At 44.3% G+C, this 20,168-nt stretch overlaps 1 protein-coding gene across 1 annotated transcript in view; it reads right to left on the minus strand.

Annotated features, from left to right (window-relative positions):
* Positions 1 to 7,229: 7,229 nt before the first annotated feature.
* UQCRH (ubiquinol-cytochrome c reductase hinge protein) overlaps positions 7,230 to 20,168 on the minus strand; it is a 71,786-nt gene continuing 58,847 nt past the window's right edge. The window contains exon 4 of the mRNA XM_085602750.1: positions 7,230 to 7,500. Within this exon, the coding sequence (XP_085458876.1) occupies positions 7,468 to 7,500 (33 nt within the window). The 3' untranslated portion in view covers positions 7,230 to 7,467. The remainder of the gene's footprint in view (positions 7,501 to 20,168) is intronic.

A 20,168-nucleotide genomic window follows, 5' to 3' on the forward strand; every position in this document is an offset into this window, starting at 1 on the left:
GCCGTATCTAAAATGGAACCCGAGGGTTCAGATGGACATACCCACAAATAAGACGAACCATACATGGTAGCGTAGCGAAAACGCGTACACCCACTAAACTCGTCATTTGCGGTTCATAGACACCAAACTCGTCCATATTCGAACGTACCCAAAATGTCGTTCCGATTCCCACGGAACCTCAATCCTCCTTACCAGACTTGAGGATATCGGGATTCGGGGTGGAGCTCTGAACTGGCTGAATGATTCTTTTTAACCAATAGAATATTTTGTGTTAGGCTAGCATCTTTTGAATCCTCACTAAAGCAGTAATCCCGAGACAATCCCCAAAATGCCATCCTTTTTCCACTGGTCCTTAACCTGTATTTAACTTATTTGGCCTGTTTGAGTCTTTTGGCTTAAAATTCTTTTTGTATGCTGATGATATTTAATAATTATCAGATTTACAGAGGGTGACAGGAAAGCAGCATCTAACCAACAGGGCTACGTAGAGAAGGCCAAGCTCTAGGACTAATGGCTGCCAACTATTTTAATTAAGCTCAATGGATCTAAAATGGAGATTCTGGGCCCTTAAAAACCTGTTGCACCCAGATGGCTATGCTACGCCTTTTACCTTGATCAGTGCCAGTGACAAAAAACCTGGGCATTAAAATCAATGATGCATTAACGTTAACAGATGTTGGCCATGACTAAAGTTTGCATGTTTCAACTACACTGCCATAAGCAAATGATCTTTTTATGCCATCCCAAAAGATCACCATTTTAAATTCCTTCATATCCTCACACCTGGATTACTGTAATTTTATTTATCTAGATAAACCAGTTCTCCATATTAAAAAAAAAAAATTTGCAGCTGGTTCAGAAATTCGCTGTACGGATAGCAACAGGCGTTTACATGAATCACCACATCTCCCCAGTTTTAGCCAAACCTCACTAGCTGCCAGTGAATGAGAGAACTGTGTTAAAGTCATTGTGTTAGTTAGATAAAGTGGTTCACTCATCTAGCCTCCTCTCAGGCCTTGGTTCAGCTAGACTGCTTTTACGATCAGTGTTTCAACTGAATCTTGCATGCCTTAACTATAGACCCGACCCGTGACAGTTGGCGCTAGGGTCTGCTCAGTTACAGCCACCGAAATCTGGAATATGCCCCCAGATAAACTCGGAAATGAACCAGGTCTTCTGAGCGTAGAGAGGAGTTTTAAGACCTGTAGCTTTCCTGGTAGTTGACACAGTTAATTGACGGTTGCGCTAGGAAACGGTTTATGGTTCCGGGTGGGTGTAATTGACATAATTTGCTGTAACGTAATTATGTGAAAATACGGCACAATTATGTGAGATTATGCAGAACTACGCAAGGAGCGTAACAGCATGTACAGCTATTTTCGTAACGCAAAAGGCACACTTGTAATTAATCGGAGGATGCATCCTGTGCCAAATTACTCACAATTACGCAAACTAGAGTAATTGCGCACTTTTCTATACTTTCACGTCTAGCGTACTGTGAAATTACTATGGTGCGAATAAAATTCCGCTCAGCCCTATTTATGATCCGTTTAACCCCTTGTGTGCCCCGCCCTTTCCACGCCCTGTGCCGGGCGTTGAATTAGCGGGCGGGGTTCATGACGAGATAGTCTCGTCATGGGCACAGCGCAACCGCGGCCCATGACGAGACCATCTCGTCATGGGCACTCAAGGGGTTAAGCTCTTATTATACCTGTGTGAAGACAGAGGAATTTAAACAAACATCCCCAATAACTGCACTGCCTTCCTCACCATCAGAGACTGAAGTCTGGTACAGATCACAGTTTGTGTAGGAATGTCAGTGTTGAAAGTGATTGGCATTTGTGATTTTTGTTCCTCCGTTCAGCAAGTCCTTTAAATAAGGATACACAAATGCCCAGCTACCACCACTAGCAATTTTGTGAACATACTTAAGCGGATTTCATCATGAAAGGCAGTACTTAATTTGTGCCAGTGGACACCACTGGCCCTTATTTCTAGGGTCATATGCGAACTCCTGCACGGTCCTCGTCTGCAGCTTTTTGAACTTACAGAGCAGCAGGAGACAGCTGAGCAGTCAAGGGTTGCTGTTCTTCTTGGATGGTGTGCATGCTGCTCTCCGGTCAGGCAAGGCTGAATATAAAGCGGTGAGGACAGCCTTTCAGGAGAGGTGTTGAGGTCCAACCCCTCTGCCTCAAGCCAACACCTTCGGAAACCTCATACCCCTGATTTTTTTTATTTAAGCAAAATAAGCACGGCCAACAGGTAATAAATACTTTGAAATGTTAACGCCTACCTACCACAAGTCCAAAGTACTACAGATGAGTCCAATTCTTTGTAATATTAAAGTATGCATCTCAACTCTATTCAAAGCTGAAACTAAAGACTTCTAAGAAAAAATAAGTCGAAATATTTTTAACCCAATTATAGATGACATGACAGTGCACAGCCTGTGAACTATAAAATATATGCTGCACACAAAAAAAAATACATTGGTAAATATCAATGCAAGAACCTTGAAGAGGCCAGGACGCATAGAAGTGGCCATGAGAGAAAAGTGCCGAGAACACTAGGTAAATGGCATAAAAGAGAACAATTAGGAGGGGAGCAAGGAACAGATGAGTGGTCTAAGAAAGAGATGGAGATATAAATGACAGGGACAGTGGAAGAAAAAGTTAAAAGCAAGGTAACAGATGGAAGTGGCAACAAGCATTGGCATAGCCAATAGGTCTCGCTTTTGGGACCTTATACGTATTTAGTTATGCAGCACAATATTCTTGGTGCAATAACATCAACTGTTGCATGGCTAAACACTTATAAGGTCCTAAAGGCGAGACCTATTGGCTATGCCAATACTTATTTACTGATGATGACAACAAACGGTAAGGAGGGATCACTGAAATGCATCTCCTTCTGACACAAATTTAATTAAAAAAGGTACAGTGTCAAATGTGTTCTGAAAGAGGTTATCTGAGTGGTGCCCCACCTTCGAGAGGTGCTCTTTAAAACCTCTTTTGGAATGGTAGGCATACACTATTTCCACTCATTTCCAAGGGGGTCTCTGGTGCACAATGGTGCAATATTTCCCATGATAAAGTTAGCAAAAAGCAGGTCTCATCTTGGAAATAGGGTATTAGAACCAGGTGAAAGTAATAGAGGGACTAGGGTGTGAGAAGGAGTGCAACTCGGCCTGTGTACGGAAATAGGTGGGTAGTGGCAGGGGTAGCATCTGTGGTAAAGAAAAAATGTAGTTAAGGAGGGAGGGAAAAATATGAAGCATTGAAGAAGGAAAAGGGGAGTGTAGAATGGGTTCCTCCCTACAATGAATGTATCTATGTGATCCTGAACAAGCACAGAGAAGGGACTATTTTTCAACAAAAATGGCTTTCATCAGAATGAGATAGACATCATGGGAATGCCATTCATAAAAAAAAAATAGAAGAAACAGGTTCTTGGAGAAAGAGTCCCCAGTACAAGTTTCCTTAATTCTGTTTTTCTTCAGAATCGCGAACAACTCCTAGTGGAAGAGCGCTTCGCTTTTTGATACGGAAATTGTTGATTCACATTGTTAATGCATGCTCACAAGATAGGATTAGCACTATTCAACATGCAGTGTAGGTTTCAGCACTACAAGTAAATATAAACCTTTGTTCCTCAACTAAACTTGGTAAAGAAGTCACCTCACTATTACCTCTCATCTCTGCTATGTAAGAAAAAGATAGGTGTGAATTCTAACAGGAATGAGTCGGAATAGTATTCATAGGAATCCAAAAATGCAGAATCTGAAGTACTTCTATCCAGTCGACAGAGAGCAGAAGCACACAAGCTCGCGTGCCTTGCGCTGCAGCGGGAGAGAGAGGCGGAGGGGTGCACCCGCAAGTGGTGCGCGCACGCTGGAGAGAGCAGTTGGCTCTTTTTCAAAGCACATACTTGTGCTTGTGGCGTACCGCTGCGCACTCCCGCAAGGCGTATGCCGCCACAAGCACAAGTATGTGCTTGGAAAAAGAGCTGCACAACGGCTAAAGGTCTCTTATGCAGGGCATGCGCACTGCATAGGCGAGACCTAAAAAGGTCACGGTGGAATAGAAAACCTAAAGAGAAAATTTGGCTGAAATTTAAGGAAAATGAACAGATGAACAAAATAAGGGGAAAGGGCTAGTAGTATGGTAGATAGACAAGGTAAGAGGTCTTGATTTGAGGGGCAAGCAAGTATGAAGTGGAACAAGGATAGAGAGAATGATGTATGAAGATGAAGGTAACAGAATAGCAGTCTTAGGCAAAGTAAGAAACTGGGGAAGAAAGTCCGCCAGATGGAATAACGTTTAATGCAAGCATAATTTTGAGTGTTATTGGATGGCGCGCGTCCGGAGACTAGTATTAAATAGGGTGAAGAAGGGATTTTTAAAATTTGCCTGAGGACAAAGACTCTAAAGTTTTGCTATTCTGCAAACATTGACAAGGTCATATAGCCGAGGATGGGATGGACTACACAGGGCTGGGTGTATCTTCTGTGTGTTCAACTGAGACAGCAGAGCAGTGGTAAGTGGATTTCTCAGTGTTACGCCAGGTGGTTTGAGGTTATGTGTTGATGCAGGCCTCAGATTTTAGTGGTGAGGGGCATCCGAATGTTGTTACATAGTTTCTGGGAACAGTGACTATGGGTCAATGCCTTTCATTTACAGAATGTGTTGACCACTTGAAAGGCATTTTGTGGAGGCAATTATATAAGTGAGCCATTATACACAGTCCACTGGCATCCTGCACATTTTTAAAGAAATAAATAATATTAAAATGTTCCACCCTCAAAACTTGTAAAGCACTCTCTTTTGTGTTCAGAGAACTCATGTTCGGCCCTACAGTTGGCCCATATGCTTTTCTTTTTCCTACTAGCCATTAGTTGATCTGTGACTTCACCATAGCAACCAAGTCCAGGTCTCAGTCCTTCACCGGCCTGAGTGTCATCTCCTTTTGTCAGTTCCCGTCAGGGAAAGGTAAAGTGGGTGATTCCTCCTTCTTTGAAGCATGATAGGATCTGCTATTTTAATCAAAGAGGCGTGCAAACAGGAATTACGTGACCTTCAAGTCCTGCCAAAGTTGCAAGGTGCAGTACAATAGATCCTGTAAATGCAATTCAAGTACACCCCTGGAATGCAAATTTATATTCTGTGTCCCTGCCTAGACTACTGAAGATATTGTATTTCCTTTTATTAGAAGTATAGCTCGCTCTTTCTGGTCGGACAGAGTTCTCTACATAGGATAGTGCCCATGAGGCCATTCACACACCTCTCAAATGCTCTCCACCGGCTTCTACATTTAATGCCACAACACCTAGATTTTTTAAGGCAAATTAAGTTTAATGCTCACTGCCTGCCCCATTTTCAAGGTATTTCTAGGAGGTCTTGAGCCACTCTAATGTCAAGAAATTGGGTTGCTTTCTTGCAATCCTCGTCACTTATGTGATTGGCATCTCTCTTCAACCTGCCTAGTTTCAATTAGTTCTTGGAGAAGTGTTAAAATGCTATAAGGAGGTTTCTTTTGGATCCCCAGCTCTGCCGTTAAATCTCAGCTACAATCACTCCGATCTTTGAGAATGCCATGCACCTCAGTGCAGTCTACCCTTCCTCCTCGTAAAGAGCAGATGTAGATTTCAACAGGTTTTAGTTGTTTTTATTTTGCAAGGAGTCAGACTTCTACCTCAGATAGCCTTTCAACAGCAGCAGTGACTTTACTGGACTACTATGTCAGATTACGCAATAGGAAAAGCTTCTGCACAGTGAGCCCTCACTCTCTCTGAAAGAGGCTCTGAATTGGAGTGTAAGAAGAAACTTGCAGCATCATCTAGCTCTCTATACACCCCAGAGTCTCTGCATTGAGCATTCATTTGCACAGCTTGTGCTTCAAACTGTAAGCTCCAACAGGTAGGTTCCAAGTTGTGTAGAGATCAAATATTTTCACCTCGACTACGAGCATCCGAATCTAACAATCTCTGAGCACCCCTGCCTACCAAGCTCTGACCACCCCTGCCTACCAATCTCTGACCACCGCTGCCTACCAATCTCTGACCACCTTTGTCTACCAATCTCTGGATTTTAAGCCACACTGGTAGAGAAGGAAGCTGTAGAATCCCAGCTCACCCTTATGCCGGTGAAGTGGACTAATCAGGGCATACAGCTTCAGAGTTACCTTTTCTAACCTTATCACCAAGGTTGCTTTTCCCAAGGCCCACTAAGTGCCTACATTTCTGCTCAACTGCATCTCCAATCCAATTGTGGTGCCCCACAATCTCGCACCTTAATTTTTCAGGCTTGTAAAAATCACTGTGTTCAGGTTTTAAGGGCTGTCCACGTTAACTGTTCAACAGCCTCCCCTCTAAGCCATTTGGGGGAAAGGATTTGTCTTGTTACTGACCTATCAGAGCTGGTCACCACGTCCTTATGTGCCATTTAATCAAACTCCACCTGAGCTTCCCAGTCAGCTTCCACCACTCCACCGGTTCAGGTTACTCCTCACACAGAATAGGACTATTACATTTGCTTTCTGCAGTACCTCATGCTCGCTCCACCACGTCTCTGGTTTAGCAGACTGGTATTAATGAAGGGACAGAGTAGAACCAATGGTATAGGTCCCGGAGGAGCTCCTATCAGGTTCTACCTAGCTGGTGCCACAGTCGCACCCTCATATTACATGCACTTTAAATGGGAGAATGTTTGCTCCTATCGTCTGCTGTAAAACAGCTCACCTGTTGCATGACTCCACAGGCACAGCACCCAAGCCACAGACCCGGACTGGAGTTAGCACAGAATAGAGAATGGGTTCAACTGTACCATGACTCAAAATTCACAGTGCCTGAACCATGGACACTGGGCTTGGTATACCAGAAACACTTGTAGCCTCACAAATAGATTCTTGACAGCTTCCAAAAACAATTTACCCAAGAACGGAGGTCTAAGAGCAGGCAACATATAACTATCACATCAACATCTACTCTTGTGTAAGCAGCTAACAGAACAGTGACTTTGATTGGGGGATTGGAATAGTGCCTTTAGAAAGGAAGTATGCAAATAAACCTGTAATTACTGGAGCCATGGCTAACTTTTTGGGGAGTTTAAGCCGATGTTTCGTGTTGTAAGCATTGGTTTCATCAAATTAAACTTCTAAAACATTGTGTGAATGGCTATTAAAACAAGAGTTTGATTGCATGCACCTATTACAAAACATAACACAGGCCAATGTAATCTGAACTTAAAATATATTTATTAATACAGGCAACACAAAAACTTCACTGGCTGGATCGAGGCTGTAAATATTGTTTGGGAAAATATACGTAGAGACTTTCAATAACATAACTAAAACTGCCCAGCACTTGCAATAAAGTGTTCATCATAAGCTCGTGGTCTCTGCAAAGCGGTCGCTTGGAAATCCGGAGGGGAAACACATTTTGTTCAGGCAAACTGTTTCTTTAAATCCTCTTCATTTCACATGGCTGAATATCTTATGAGCCACCTGCAGCAAAGAAAGAGACAGAAGGTTGAAACATAAATATTCAATGAAAGATTTTGTGAGTTGCATTTAGTAAACTGTCAAGAACTGGATAAGAAAAGGTGCGTAATGACTACGTTCCTCGTGTTACAAACATGTTGATGCACTCAAAGTGGGGCCACTGATATAAGCAAATGAAACCTTGGGTGCAGAGAGCTGCTCAGATCCTCAAATGAAAAGCCCTTACATAATACACAGCATAAGAATGAATGGGATTATGCTGCTCATCAGTACAAGCAGACACACACACTCGCACATATCAACTTTACCACTCATGTCTCGCACATCTAAAATGCTTTATGTTATACAACACAAGAGGATAAACCACCCGAAACTGTGGTGGGTCACATGTAAAGTCTCAAATGACAACCTCCCTTGGATTATTTAGCAGAAGGTGGAGTTACCGTTCGCTTTGGGGCTCGTTACCTGTAATTAAGTTCTTAACTTTTGTAGGATTTTTTAAAATCATAAGTGTTTTTAAGGTTGTCTTGTACATTGCTGAACTTTTAAGTAGTTTTTTAAGTCACTGATATTAATACTGGTGCTATCGTCAGCCACACTGTTGCCAGCCTTCCTTTCTTTCATGAGTACTTTGCCTTACCGAGGTCTACATTCATACCCACTTTGGTGGTGGTGGTGGTTTTGTGGAGAAAGCGGCAGCCACTTTCTATCATAGCAGGCCAGCAGGTTATATTCTTGACAGTACTGGGCAACAGGTGCAATGTTGATGTGCCATGAGCCCAGCGCGAGAAACTGGCAATTGTTTAGGTTGAGCATTCGAAATCGGTTGTAACTTCTCCTGTGAGCTTAAAGACATCCTCATGCTTTGGATTAGTTTATTTCAGTGTCCTTTAAAAATCCTTGAATGGTAGTAGTCAGTCCTGCTTCTTTGTCCCTCCTTTTTAGGTCTCGGCTGGCGTCTACGAGAGCTTCTTGGAATCAATAGATTCCAAAGCTCTCAAAGGCGGAGTTGAAGCCCCGCCAATCTTTTTGATTGGTTCGCATCATCTTGCATGCAAAATGCTGGCTTCTCATTCTAAAGGAGGCTTCTTAGTCCCTCCGTGTTGCCGCCTTGTCTCCTTTTGGCCACGCCCACCGGGATTTGATCTTTTACTGGTGGCGTGACACTCTCCCCTTCATTACTCCCTACGCACTTTTTTTTATTTTTTTCATCACTCAGCTTTGGCAAAGTCAGCCGCGTGTTTACTTTCACACTGCGCTTTCACTTTAAGTGAAAGCGCAATGCGAAAGTAAACATGCGGCTGACTTTATGATACCGCGCTGCCTTTATGATACAGCGCTTGTTTTAGCAGCCATGGGGTGACCGGGGGGGTGGGCTGCGGGTACTACATCGTGGAGCTGGGGAGCTTTGGACTGGCGCTTGCCGTTGGGCTCCACGTGGGCACAATTTTTCCCCACTTGTGCCTGCCGCCCGGTGTTCGTGCCCCTGGGACCCGTACAGCTGAGTGGCAAAGTCGGCAGTGCGGCCGGACTCTAGTCCAGCATGCGGCCGGCATCGAAGAAAAGTCCCGGCAGTTGTTCCCGAAGAGGAGACGGACGAGGCAGCATGGGACCGGAAGCAGCGAGCAAGACTCCACTCTCTCAACCAGGGGTTTGACCAGCGCAGCTTACTTTGGAAGCGGGCGGCGGCGCAGAGAACAGCGTGCAAGAGAGGGCAGTGGTACCTAAAGCCACGCCACGACGAGGAGGAGGGTCTACCTGCTTGCTGCCCAACACACCACTGCGAACCAGGAAGCAATACCGGGGTGTCCCGCACCAGCAGAGGACCGCCGCACAAGTGAAGATGCTTGACTCTGCAGGCGCAGGAGAGCCAGGGCGCGCGGTGGAATCGGCTGCCTTCACGTCCCCTTTTCCTGGCTGGCGCCTGCAGTCTCGGGCAGAGCCGGAGTCATGTTGCAGAGGAAAAAACCTGCATACGAGGTTCGCAGGGTGCTGGGAGGCCTTTGACGAGATCATCGCGAGTGTCAGAGGTAAGGTGAGCAAGGGGCAGAAGTGACAGCATGTCCTGTGGCCGCAGAGCAGGAGTCCTTTGTTAGCATACTGTAGCGCTCCGTTATGTAATTTAAAAGGACAGGGTGCAATTCCCAGCATTCCGCCCCCCCCCCCCTTCATTTCTTGTGCGCACTAAAACACAGATAAATACACACCCGCCTCTAGTTTCAGGTTCCAGAAGGATGAAGGTCTGAGTGCCCGGCAATGATGCGATTGCATCTGCGGTTGCATGTGGTGGCAATATGTTTGAAAGGGGCAATCCAGGTTCAATGGGGTCCAGTGGAGAATAGCGCTATATAGCCTTTGCTTACACCGCATTAAGAAAGGGAGTCTCTAGGGAGACTGGCGCATATGTTAAGGGAGCATCAGAACTGTTGTTTCGGCTGGCGTGGTTCTTGTGCGAGGGATTCTCCCCCCCCCCCCCACCCACCCCACTTCTGCAGCGCGGCTCGTGGTTAGAGGCTGTTGTATATTAAGACCTTTACTCTTACAAACACTTTGCAAAGGTATCAAATATCGCATAGCTCCAAAGAAAATTCACCATTCAGATGTGCATTTGCTTTTCACATAAACTGGCGACATGCCAAATTAGATTGGTTTTGTGATACTTTTCGCAATTTCTGCACGTGAATTACACATTACGTCATGACATAAGAAGAGTTTGTTATTGATAGGTGGTATTGTCTCACTGGTGTCGTTGTCTTACTGTTATCAGCAGCTTAATGCCTGCTTCCCTTAGCAAAACTACCCAGTACCTCTGAGTCGTAGAAGTCATTGTTTGGTACCACTATAGATTATTTAAATATGTCGAGATGCTACTAATGATACTTTCAAACGAGCAGATTGAAAGCTTTTTTGTTGTGTCAGCATGTGAAAGCCAATATTTTGTCTTGTTGGGGAAATGTTTTTACAATGGTACACCAGTATGTGACTTCTCTCTGCCTGCAGCAGAGAGTAGATATAAATTCCACTAATTGCAACCATTGATTGATAATATATCATTTTAAGTTTAGATTTATTTGTGAATAACTTGGTAGAAGAAATTGCTCTGTGGTAGGTAAAACGTAGCTCATATTGTACTGCTTATGTACCTTTTGGAATATTGAAACTACGTTTAAGTTATTGGCGTGCTATATAAGTAGGCTTTCCTGTTTTCAGTTTCTATTTTTGGTAAATTCTGGTGGTGTTTCAGTGTTTTCCAGTGATTTCAATACCTAAAAAAAACAGTGCTTTTCAGTGGTTACTCGTTTTCGCGCCATAAAAAAACAACTGAAACAGTGTTTTACCGGTGTTTATGGAACGCTTTGCTTTTATTATTGCTTGTTTCTGGAATACATTTTGTGCAACCATCTATGCAACACCTAGTCAAGGAATCCCTCAACAGAGGCCCTACAGAAGGTGCTTAACTACCAATTCTAAGGGTAAAAGGATTATTCTGATGCCTACTGCGCTGCAGCATGTTCCTCCCACAGACACTTCTAAATAAATGACTGCCACAAAGGTGCTCGTGAAGAGGTGGATGTGGTGAGAGTTTCTAAACTTGACTGTGGTCACGTACCACCGGGGCTGTAGATGGCTTCTCAGTCCAGTCCCATTCTGAGATACCGCTCAGTCTATGTGGTGTCAGCGACAGGCATCTCTTGTGTGTGCAGTGTCCATAAGCTGCACCTCTTGTGCTCTGAGCGGTGTCTGTAAGTAGCGCCTCTCCTTGCAATGCTATCAGAGAGAGGCACCTCACATTGACTGCGCCTGAGAGACACGGTCCTAGCTGCTGGTCAAAGCCCGGAGCACAGGGCATGCCCTGGACCTTTCGTCAACCAATGGTTATGGCAGCTGGAACAATGGCATGATGACATCAATGTGCGCCGGTCCGATAATTTTCTTAGGCGCAAATTGTTGGAGGTCTATAGATCAGAAGGGAAGGACTTAAACCAACAAGATTCAAGGGACTTACAGATGAGCAGACAAAAGGGGCTCAATATATGAAGACAAGAAGCCTTGAACCCCAATATGCTTGAACCTTTCAATGCCTTGGACGTAAAAATTATGGGGGGTGGGGGCTGATTCTTCCAGCAATATGCAGAGTGGAGATGTAGGGGCTCTAAGAAGAGGTGAAAACACAAAAAAGCATCGTTAGCTAGTAAATGGTCTTTTAAAGACCTGTGAAGTACTCGGGTGCGGCTGTGTGTGTGCCCGGGCTGCCACACAAAGGTGGGAAAAAGCGACTAGTGAAAAAGTACAGAAACTCTCCCTATACGTTTGTATTTCATTTACAAAATATTTTTGTTATCAATGCATCCACAGAAAAATATTTCGTCATACGGAGAGGACAATTATTGTACCATTCAATAGCACCTCTGTGAAAATTAGCTCAGACCAATCATTTGGTTAGCGTGCATCACTCCCTCTGGCCCATTTACGCCGACATTGCTAACCTTACCTCAGTAACTCCCCAGCAAGTGTGCGAGGTCCGGGAGGGGCTGCTGCAGGCAGCCTCATAAAGATAAGTGTGAGAGGCCCAGAGTTCTGGGAAGTTTTGTTTTCGTGTTTGCTGTCTGCTCTGCACACAGGACAGGGGTCAGAGCCCAGCCTCGATGACAAGGCTCAGAAGCCAGTGATTCCCGAACCATCCCCTTTTTTTCTGTCGTGTGCTCAAAATAAAATGAAAAAAACCCCACAAAAAGCAAAAGGTTACTGCAGGAAAAAGAGGCGTGCGTGCCAGGCTCCCTGCCCATTGTGCGCGCCCGGGGGTTAATGTAATTCTGGGGGCACAATGGTTGCTGCTCTCAGTCCCAAAATGTATCTCGGCGAGGCTGCAGATACCATGCCCCCCCTCCACCCCAGCAAAGCGAAGCGGTGGCTCTTCGGTAAATCCCATTTTTATTTAAGTCTGCAATGCTTCGGCTCCATCAAGTGGCCAAGTGGTGCAATAGCAATGAAAATCAGTGACACTCGGTTTAAACCGGGTCAGCTGATTTTCATCCGGTAGGGTACTTTCGGGCAGAGTCGGTTTTAACCGGATTCCGGACAGCCTATATATAAGCAAAGAAGCATGCTCATGTTTTCATATTTGTGATCTCATCCTAATAATGTAGTGTTATTCATAGAGATGTATACATTTACTAGTGTGGCCGTTTAGGCCTGTGTGGTTGTGAGTTTTTCTGAGCAGACCTTCACTGTTCAAAAACACAACTGCAGTGGGTTGAGTGGGGGGGAACAGAACTGTACATTCTGTAATGGCAGTGCTGCTGCTTCTCCCGTAGGTCCAAGCTTGTTAAATATAATTCATTATTCAGTGAATTAGACTGAAGAATCAACAAGCTTGGTTGTCTCAACGATGGACCTAAATCGTTCATTCAGAGGTGCTAGAAAATCTATAACGTGGCCATACCTGTGCATTTAGAGCAGTGGGTTGCCTGCATACTCCGCTGATGCCATATATTCAGCAAACGGAGTATTGCTCTCTGGGTTATGTGTATATGTGAGCCAAAAGACTAAAAACGCACAATAGTCCTAACTAGGGGTGCTACAGCACTTGTGTGTATCAGGACTTGAGGACTTGGATTCCATCTGTATTTTTGGGTGTCAGTACCACATTCTGAAAACGTTTCCATCCTCTAAACATTGTGACTCAGAGTGGCTCATGTGATTTTGTTACTTTCTCATACAGATTCTTCATCAGTTCTTGTCCAGGGCTGTTTCAATAACTATATATTGAAGCTGCCACAGGTTTGTAGCTGTACAGTCCCTAGCTTGCTATCAGTACTTTGGTTCTATTTCTAACAGTTTTTAGTGTTATCGTGATAGCGAGGTGCAGTAGCCCTTAAGAATAGTTTAGCTTTTTGTTTGGTGAACGTGCTTGCATAAACAATATGAAATCCATGGACAAAAAAGTAACATGTTAAGTACCGTTCAGTTTGTTTTTACAGATTCTACTTTAGTGCAAGAGACTACTTGTGATATATTCACTTGGACAACAGCAGTGCATTTGTCACCAGAGCAGAGACTTCAAATAGGGGTTGGCAATTACCGTTTTCACAAGTGCAGCAACCTTTACTGACACCATCTCCCAATGCATCTTTGAATGCTCACAGTGCATCACCAGGTTTAGGAAACATGTTATTGGTTTAAAATTGATTCAATTTCTTGACCGTCAGCAGCAATAACTTTGATTCAGTTCTAGCAGCAGGTGTTCCATCACAATTACTTTCCTTGTCCAAAACCTTTATTAGGGTTACCACATGGGTACCTGACCTCCTCTGATAAGCTGATATCCATCATCTGTTCCACCTGTAAATCTGGCTTACTTTCATCTTTTCTTCTTGGAAGTACCTCTTTCTTGATTTTTTACCCTTGCCGCATGCACACGGCTCCACCGACATACCCATTGTGTAGTTTGTTGCTAGGTTAAAGCTATAGGTCTCATACCTAGAGCTAGCCTGATTTGTTATAAACTATATGGATATAACAATGCTTTGATGCATTATAGGTTGCAATATAGGCATTCGAAATCCTTAAATTCTATGCACCCACTGGTTCAGCAATTTGCCTCAAATTGTTACTAGTCCAATATTTATTTCTCCCAACGAGAGCCAATCTATCCCCCTTTAAGTCAGGTACTGCCAGTTATTTTATTTTGCACAAAAGGCTAGGTATCTTCAAAGCTGGTACGTTTACTCGCAAATATGGGTGAGTTGATAGGTGTGCATAAGGAGAAGGAGGCCTTAATGCTGCTCCTGCCAGCTCTTTATAAAACCCATTACTCTGCCAACTTCTAAACAAATACTGCTTCTACACTGTCATGCAACAATAACCTCACATCCACCCAAACCTACCCAACCACAGTAGTAACCTAGCACAATCTTATCTGACCCGCCCATCTCGACTAACATTTTAGCTATTATGCCATCTATACCAAATTTATACCCCACCTCAGCCTTTCCTACTGCTACCTTACCCACTCCCAGTCATCCTTACAGGCATCTGACCTCATCCATCGCTCCCACCAGCCTATCTAACCTTCCTGCACTTGTCCAAAACATATCCAACCTCACAGTTCCCTCCCACCCCTTATCCAACCTCTCCCATGTCGCACACCATCAATCACAACCTCTCCCATCCTTCCCACCATCTTACACAACCTCACCCTTTAGTTCCACCATCATTATCAACATACCCTTCCAAAACAACATCGTCCCCAACCTCACCCATCTTAGATACAATTCTACTCTACCTCCTCTATCCTGGCCTCTGTTTCCCCACCTTAGGCATCTATGCTCCCAAGTCACACATCACCCATCTCTAGCATCATCTTATCCTCCCACACACAGTCATCTTTTTTCCAACCTCACCACCTGTACCCTGATCTTACCCACCCTTACCTAGCCCTTCTTCAAACCTTTTCTTCTTACACACCCTCACAAATATTTACACCCGCTTTGTCCAACCTGATCCATACCTTCCAACTTCTTATTTGTTAAAGTTAAAGCCGTTTGCTTTGCTATACAATACCATTAGCAAAGCAAATAGCTTTAACTTGATCAAAGGTGAGATCTATTGCATTTTCAATGCTTGTTCCCATTTACCCCCCCCCCCCCCCCCCCTCCACAGCATGGACTAAGTACTACATCATTACATTTTGCTTGTTTATCTGTGGTTTGGTCCTGCTTGTGTTTCGGAAGTGGAGTGTTCGGCTTCAGTGCCCGTAGCTGCTTCAATATACAGCATTTTATGATGGCTACGTCTAAACCTGGTAGAAAAGGGGCGTGTGTAAAATGCCAGCAAGGATTCTCATGCCTACCCCCGTTTTTAGGTCTCGCCTAGCGACGCAGCGCATGCGCTGCTTGCCTTGGCAAGATACATGGTCGTCAGTTTCTTGGCCGAAGGGGGACAGGAGATGTGCATGCGTACAGACAGGAGATGTGCACGCGTAGGGGTCATGTGTACGCGTGCACATCTCCTGTACCGTACGGGTCATGTGTATGTGTGCACATCTCCTGTCCCTCCCCATCTCCCGCTCGCTGTGCCTGCGCAGACAGGAGATGGGCACGCGGAGACAGCTTGTTCCAGCAGCCACAGCACGTGCCATTGGCTGAGCATGTTTATTACTTCCACAGAGCCCAGGGTCTGGGTAATGTCCGATGCTGAGAACACTTCAAAGAGAAAATGAGGGGGGCAAGGAGAATGAGTTTGCACCCCCTCACTCGCCAGGGTTCCTTCGTCACCCTCGTAATGGCAGGGGCGTCCGCGAATAATTTAACCTGGACAATAATTTCCTTTTTTCCATTCAACCTGTAAATTGCGGCTGTCACTACTACCCAGTTTAATGTGTTAAACTTTCTTGGCGTGACTTCATCACTTTATTCAAGTGGGTTACCCACTGTGTTACACAGCTGGGAGAAGGGGCCGCGCGACGGATCATATTTATGTTAATATGATTCTGTTTTTTAATACCTTATCTCTCGGTTTATCTGCACGCTGCTGAAAGTAAAAATGATGTCATAGTAAGGTTAAAAAAAATTAAGTCTCCTGCCAAAATTGTGTGCGTCTCCCCCCAAACGCCCAACCTACTTCATAACGTTGAGGTGGTTTGTCATGTCAGGCTCCTCCCATCGGGTCCTAAGGCCAAAGATGCAATGCCCCTTCCCCTTTATTTGAACAGAGTCCAGAACTACCCTCATCTCTTATATTACAACTCTGTTTTTTACTCATTGGCGCTGGGCCATTCAAGGGCTAATAATTTGTGAAAAGCGCATGTAGTGTAACTATTAATGTGTGTCACAAGTGGTACTGTCTCTTGGTGCTTGAATAACAGGTGCCATATAGAAGGAACACCTACTTCAAAAGTGAACCTTTAAAAACGAAAAAATGAATGGATGATAAGGGTGACACAACGGCAGGCTTGTTTTATTTACTTATCTTTTTTTTTTACAATTTGACCTTGTTATTAATTTCTCCTTTAACGTACATTAATTCCACGACTTAAATTTATTTTTTCAGTCAGTGAGATTCAAGATTCATTTTTCAAATGCTTTGTGGCAAGGGCGTTCACTTTGTGTGATGCTTGGTCTCATGAACCTGCTGTGCTTAGAACTGTGCACAGCATCACAGAATGTGTGGAGGCCATTGTGAAGCTTGGTTACAAGAAAGTTCAAATTGCTTTTAAAACCACACAGGGAACACATTTGAGCCTATGAGGTTCTGCAGTTTCCTTGTCATTGTTACTCGTTTAATTCATTCAGGAAGGATTAAAGCTCAAGTTTGCCCTGCTGGGATTCAAACAACTGAACTGGCACGGGATACTCACCCAGTGGGATAGCACTTCGACTGTGCTTAACAAGCATTTGCAATGCAATAGGTCTTGCATTTGCGAGAGTTTGAGCTATTGGCATTGTAAATGACAATGCCTTTTATATATGCGTTTGAAAACCTGCAAGCTGTGCGTAAACAAGCACTTTGTACTTATAGCCCTTGCTTATGAGAAGCAAAGCTGGTAGTCTCTTTTACTGACAGCCTTGCTTCTCGTAAGCAAGGACTATACGTACAAGTGCGCGTTTATGCACCGCTTGCGGGTTTTCAAAACAAATGAATAAAAGGCATTGTCATTTACAATGCCAATAGCTCAAAATCTCGCAAATGTGAGACCTATTGCATTGCAAATGCTTGTTCTCCGTAAGCCATTACACAGGCTGGCACGTTTGCATGCATCAGGCTGCAACACTAAGCAAGCATATTCTCTTTACTTCCCCCACCAGCCGCTACTATCCTTAAACTGTTCCTTATGCAGGTACACTTGCACGCTTCACCCAGCAGCGCCATTACTAAGCAGTAATCATGGCAGGACAAGCTCTCCCGTACGCATGCATTTCTTTCGGTTTCTTTTTTTTACTCTGCTTACCATGGGGCACTCAGGCTTTAGCTTTAAACACGTAAAGCTAAAGCACTGGTGCCGTAAATGCTTCTAAAGTAAAGAAATAGAAAAAAAAAAAACATTTTTTTTTCTATTGCTTTAATTTTGAAGCAATCACGGCACCCGCACTTTAGCTTTACATTTTTAAATCTAAAGCGAGAGTGCCACCAATGTAATAAGGTTTCACCATGTCCGCTGCATGCCAAACTTTTTTAACTTGTTGTAATGCTTTTCGCCCTAAGTGGGATGGGTATTCCCAGACGTGGGACCCGTGCTCACTACGCCACTGGAGTCTAGCTATCCTGGCTGATGATGGCTGATAGCCAGAAACCGGTCCTAGGATGCTTGATTCCGGTCCAGGGAAGACATGGCTTGGCAGTTCGGGCTGGACTGTTCCCATGAGGCACATGGTCAAGACTGATTTGCATATGGCCATGTCTAAACTGGGGTGGCGTAGTGGGCAAAAGAACGATGGATTTAACCCAGATCTCTTGACTGGGGTTGAATGTCTGCATTGTCAGCATTCCGTCCATCATTTGTTTGTTGTAAAACTTTTTTACACAGGCACCGCTTTCTTTCACAGGGTTGCGGCAGCCACCATCTTTCCCTACTTCCAATGGGGTTTCAGTCCCCTTTCTGCCCCCATATACCCCCCTACCCTCATCAGGGCTTGGCGTGAGCGGCTTGGGATGGGGTCCTGCTTTACATTGCAACTACCTTTTATTTACATGGGCGCTGTTTTTACGCTACAGAACGGTGCCCGCTTTCATGTATTCACAGGATTGCAGCAGCCGATATCTAAAGTACAATCGGCAAGTGCAAAATGCAAAAATTGGTGACCTCCAAAGACAGTGGAGATTTGAAAAAGCCTGTGCCCGATAGTCTTTTAAGCTCGCAGTAAATGTCTGTATGCGACTTCCAGATTTTTTCTTGTGGCTGACTTTGGCAGTGTGAAATTGTTGTGTGCCTTGTGAGAATAACTGGACCTTTGCTGTCACTGCACACATGTGCATTGAACTGGTAGTCAACTGTAGTGCTTTCCAACAGCGCCGACAACTACATTGTTAGTACATGAGCCAAGGCGTGGCTGAAAGAAATTATAACGGTCTGCAGCCGGTGATATTTCAGGTCGATGAGCAGCCAGCCTGGCACCGGTACAGGCAGGCATTTTTATATTTATTGGGCAGGTGGATTAGGTACGAACTTCCACTGAGTACTGAGGTCACTGCAGGTCAGATTCGTTGCCCCAGGCAGTATGAGGCACAGGTTGACTGCAGTTGTAATCATAATTTGTATTCGATGTGTGCTGGTGTTTGTATGCATTCCTTGCTCACATGGTTGTACGCAAACCCCATTATTTCTGATTTTGTCACAGGCACGCATACCGGCTTGTTTTGGCTGCCCTTCCCCAACAAAACTATCACCTTATTCTGCCGACTTCCTCGTTGCACTATTGATTTCTGCGCACTATACACCGGCTGACTGTCGGTGCTGGTAAAATAAAGCCCTCACTGACCCATCAACTCTAGCTCACTCCACAGCCCCCGAAAATTACCACCATAAAACCAAAGTGCATATACTGGGTGTTTAGTGTTACATTTTATGTTACTCCACTCCAGTGTATGTTTATGTGTAACATGGTCTTCATGTATGCCTGTGGGGAATACACAGACTGATTCCTGACAAACGTTACTACTGCAGAAGTGTTTATAGTTACACAAGAATTACGCAAAGGAAGGAGAGTTGGTGGCACAAGGTGTAATTCGCTCTAGTTCACAGTTTTTTTAGGAGCCTAAGCTACAGTGGCAGTGCTGCCAAATGCGGAGGATGACTCATTTCAAGGTAGCCTAGTTGTTATTACACCCTATGCCTCTTTCATCCAACTTGCTGTCTCTGTACCTCACCCTTGAATGTTCTGTCATCCCTGTTTTCAATCTTTGCCACTGTTTTCCTATCTTTCATTCTCCCTTTTCTGCCTCTTTATCTCTTGGTCCTTGTCTGACAATGAACAGAATGTTCTGAGAGATGATAAGAAAATAAGACTGGACCACGAAAAACAAGTGACAGTGCCAATCCCCTGCAACCACCGGGTTAAATTAAGCACGAAGTCTGTAGGACTGTTAAATGATTTCACCAGGTCTTAACCCACTGTAAGCTGTATTGCTTCAGTTGCCTTTTGGTCACTCATTTTTAGGTCTCTCCTAAGTAGCACTTACGCCAGCTGAGCAGTCATTTTTGTTTTTAAATGTCTTTGCCAATGTATTTGTTTTTTGGCATGAGGCTTGGCAGCCCCCGACATGCACACTTCTAGGTGCCTCTTTAAGACTGCGCTCCTTTGTTCTTTAGATCGCTAGCGACAGTCAAGTCTTCACACAGATAGTATTGTAGCCACCACTTTCAAGCAAGTAGTAGCAGTGGTTTGGATTACTAGCCGTGTCATATGTTTAAATCCCAGCAGAGGTGTCTGCCAATTTTTATTAAGTAAATGGTGTTTTCATTTTTCGATGATTTGTTCCTCGTTCTCCGTGTTTGGAAGTGCATTGTGCAACAACTGTGCAATAAAAACAAAAATGTGTTTTCTTTTTGTAAGAGGCACAGCAGCTCTCTACATGCTGCTACTGGCAGCTCGCATCAGTTCTTTTGCACCCTCTTCTTTGTTCCCTACATAGCAGGCAGCAGCTTCTCTTTACCTAGATGGTATTGTTATAAA

The sequence above is a fragment of the Triturus cristatus genome, chromosome 4_2, assembly GCF_964204655.1.
Source record: "Triturus cristatus chromosome 4_2, aTriCri1.1, whole genome shotgun sequence".
Taxonomy (NCBI): domain Eukaryota; kingdom Metazoa; phylum Chordata; class Amphibia; order Caudata; family Salamandridae; genus Triturus; species Triturus cristatus.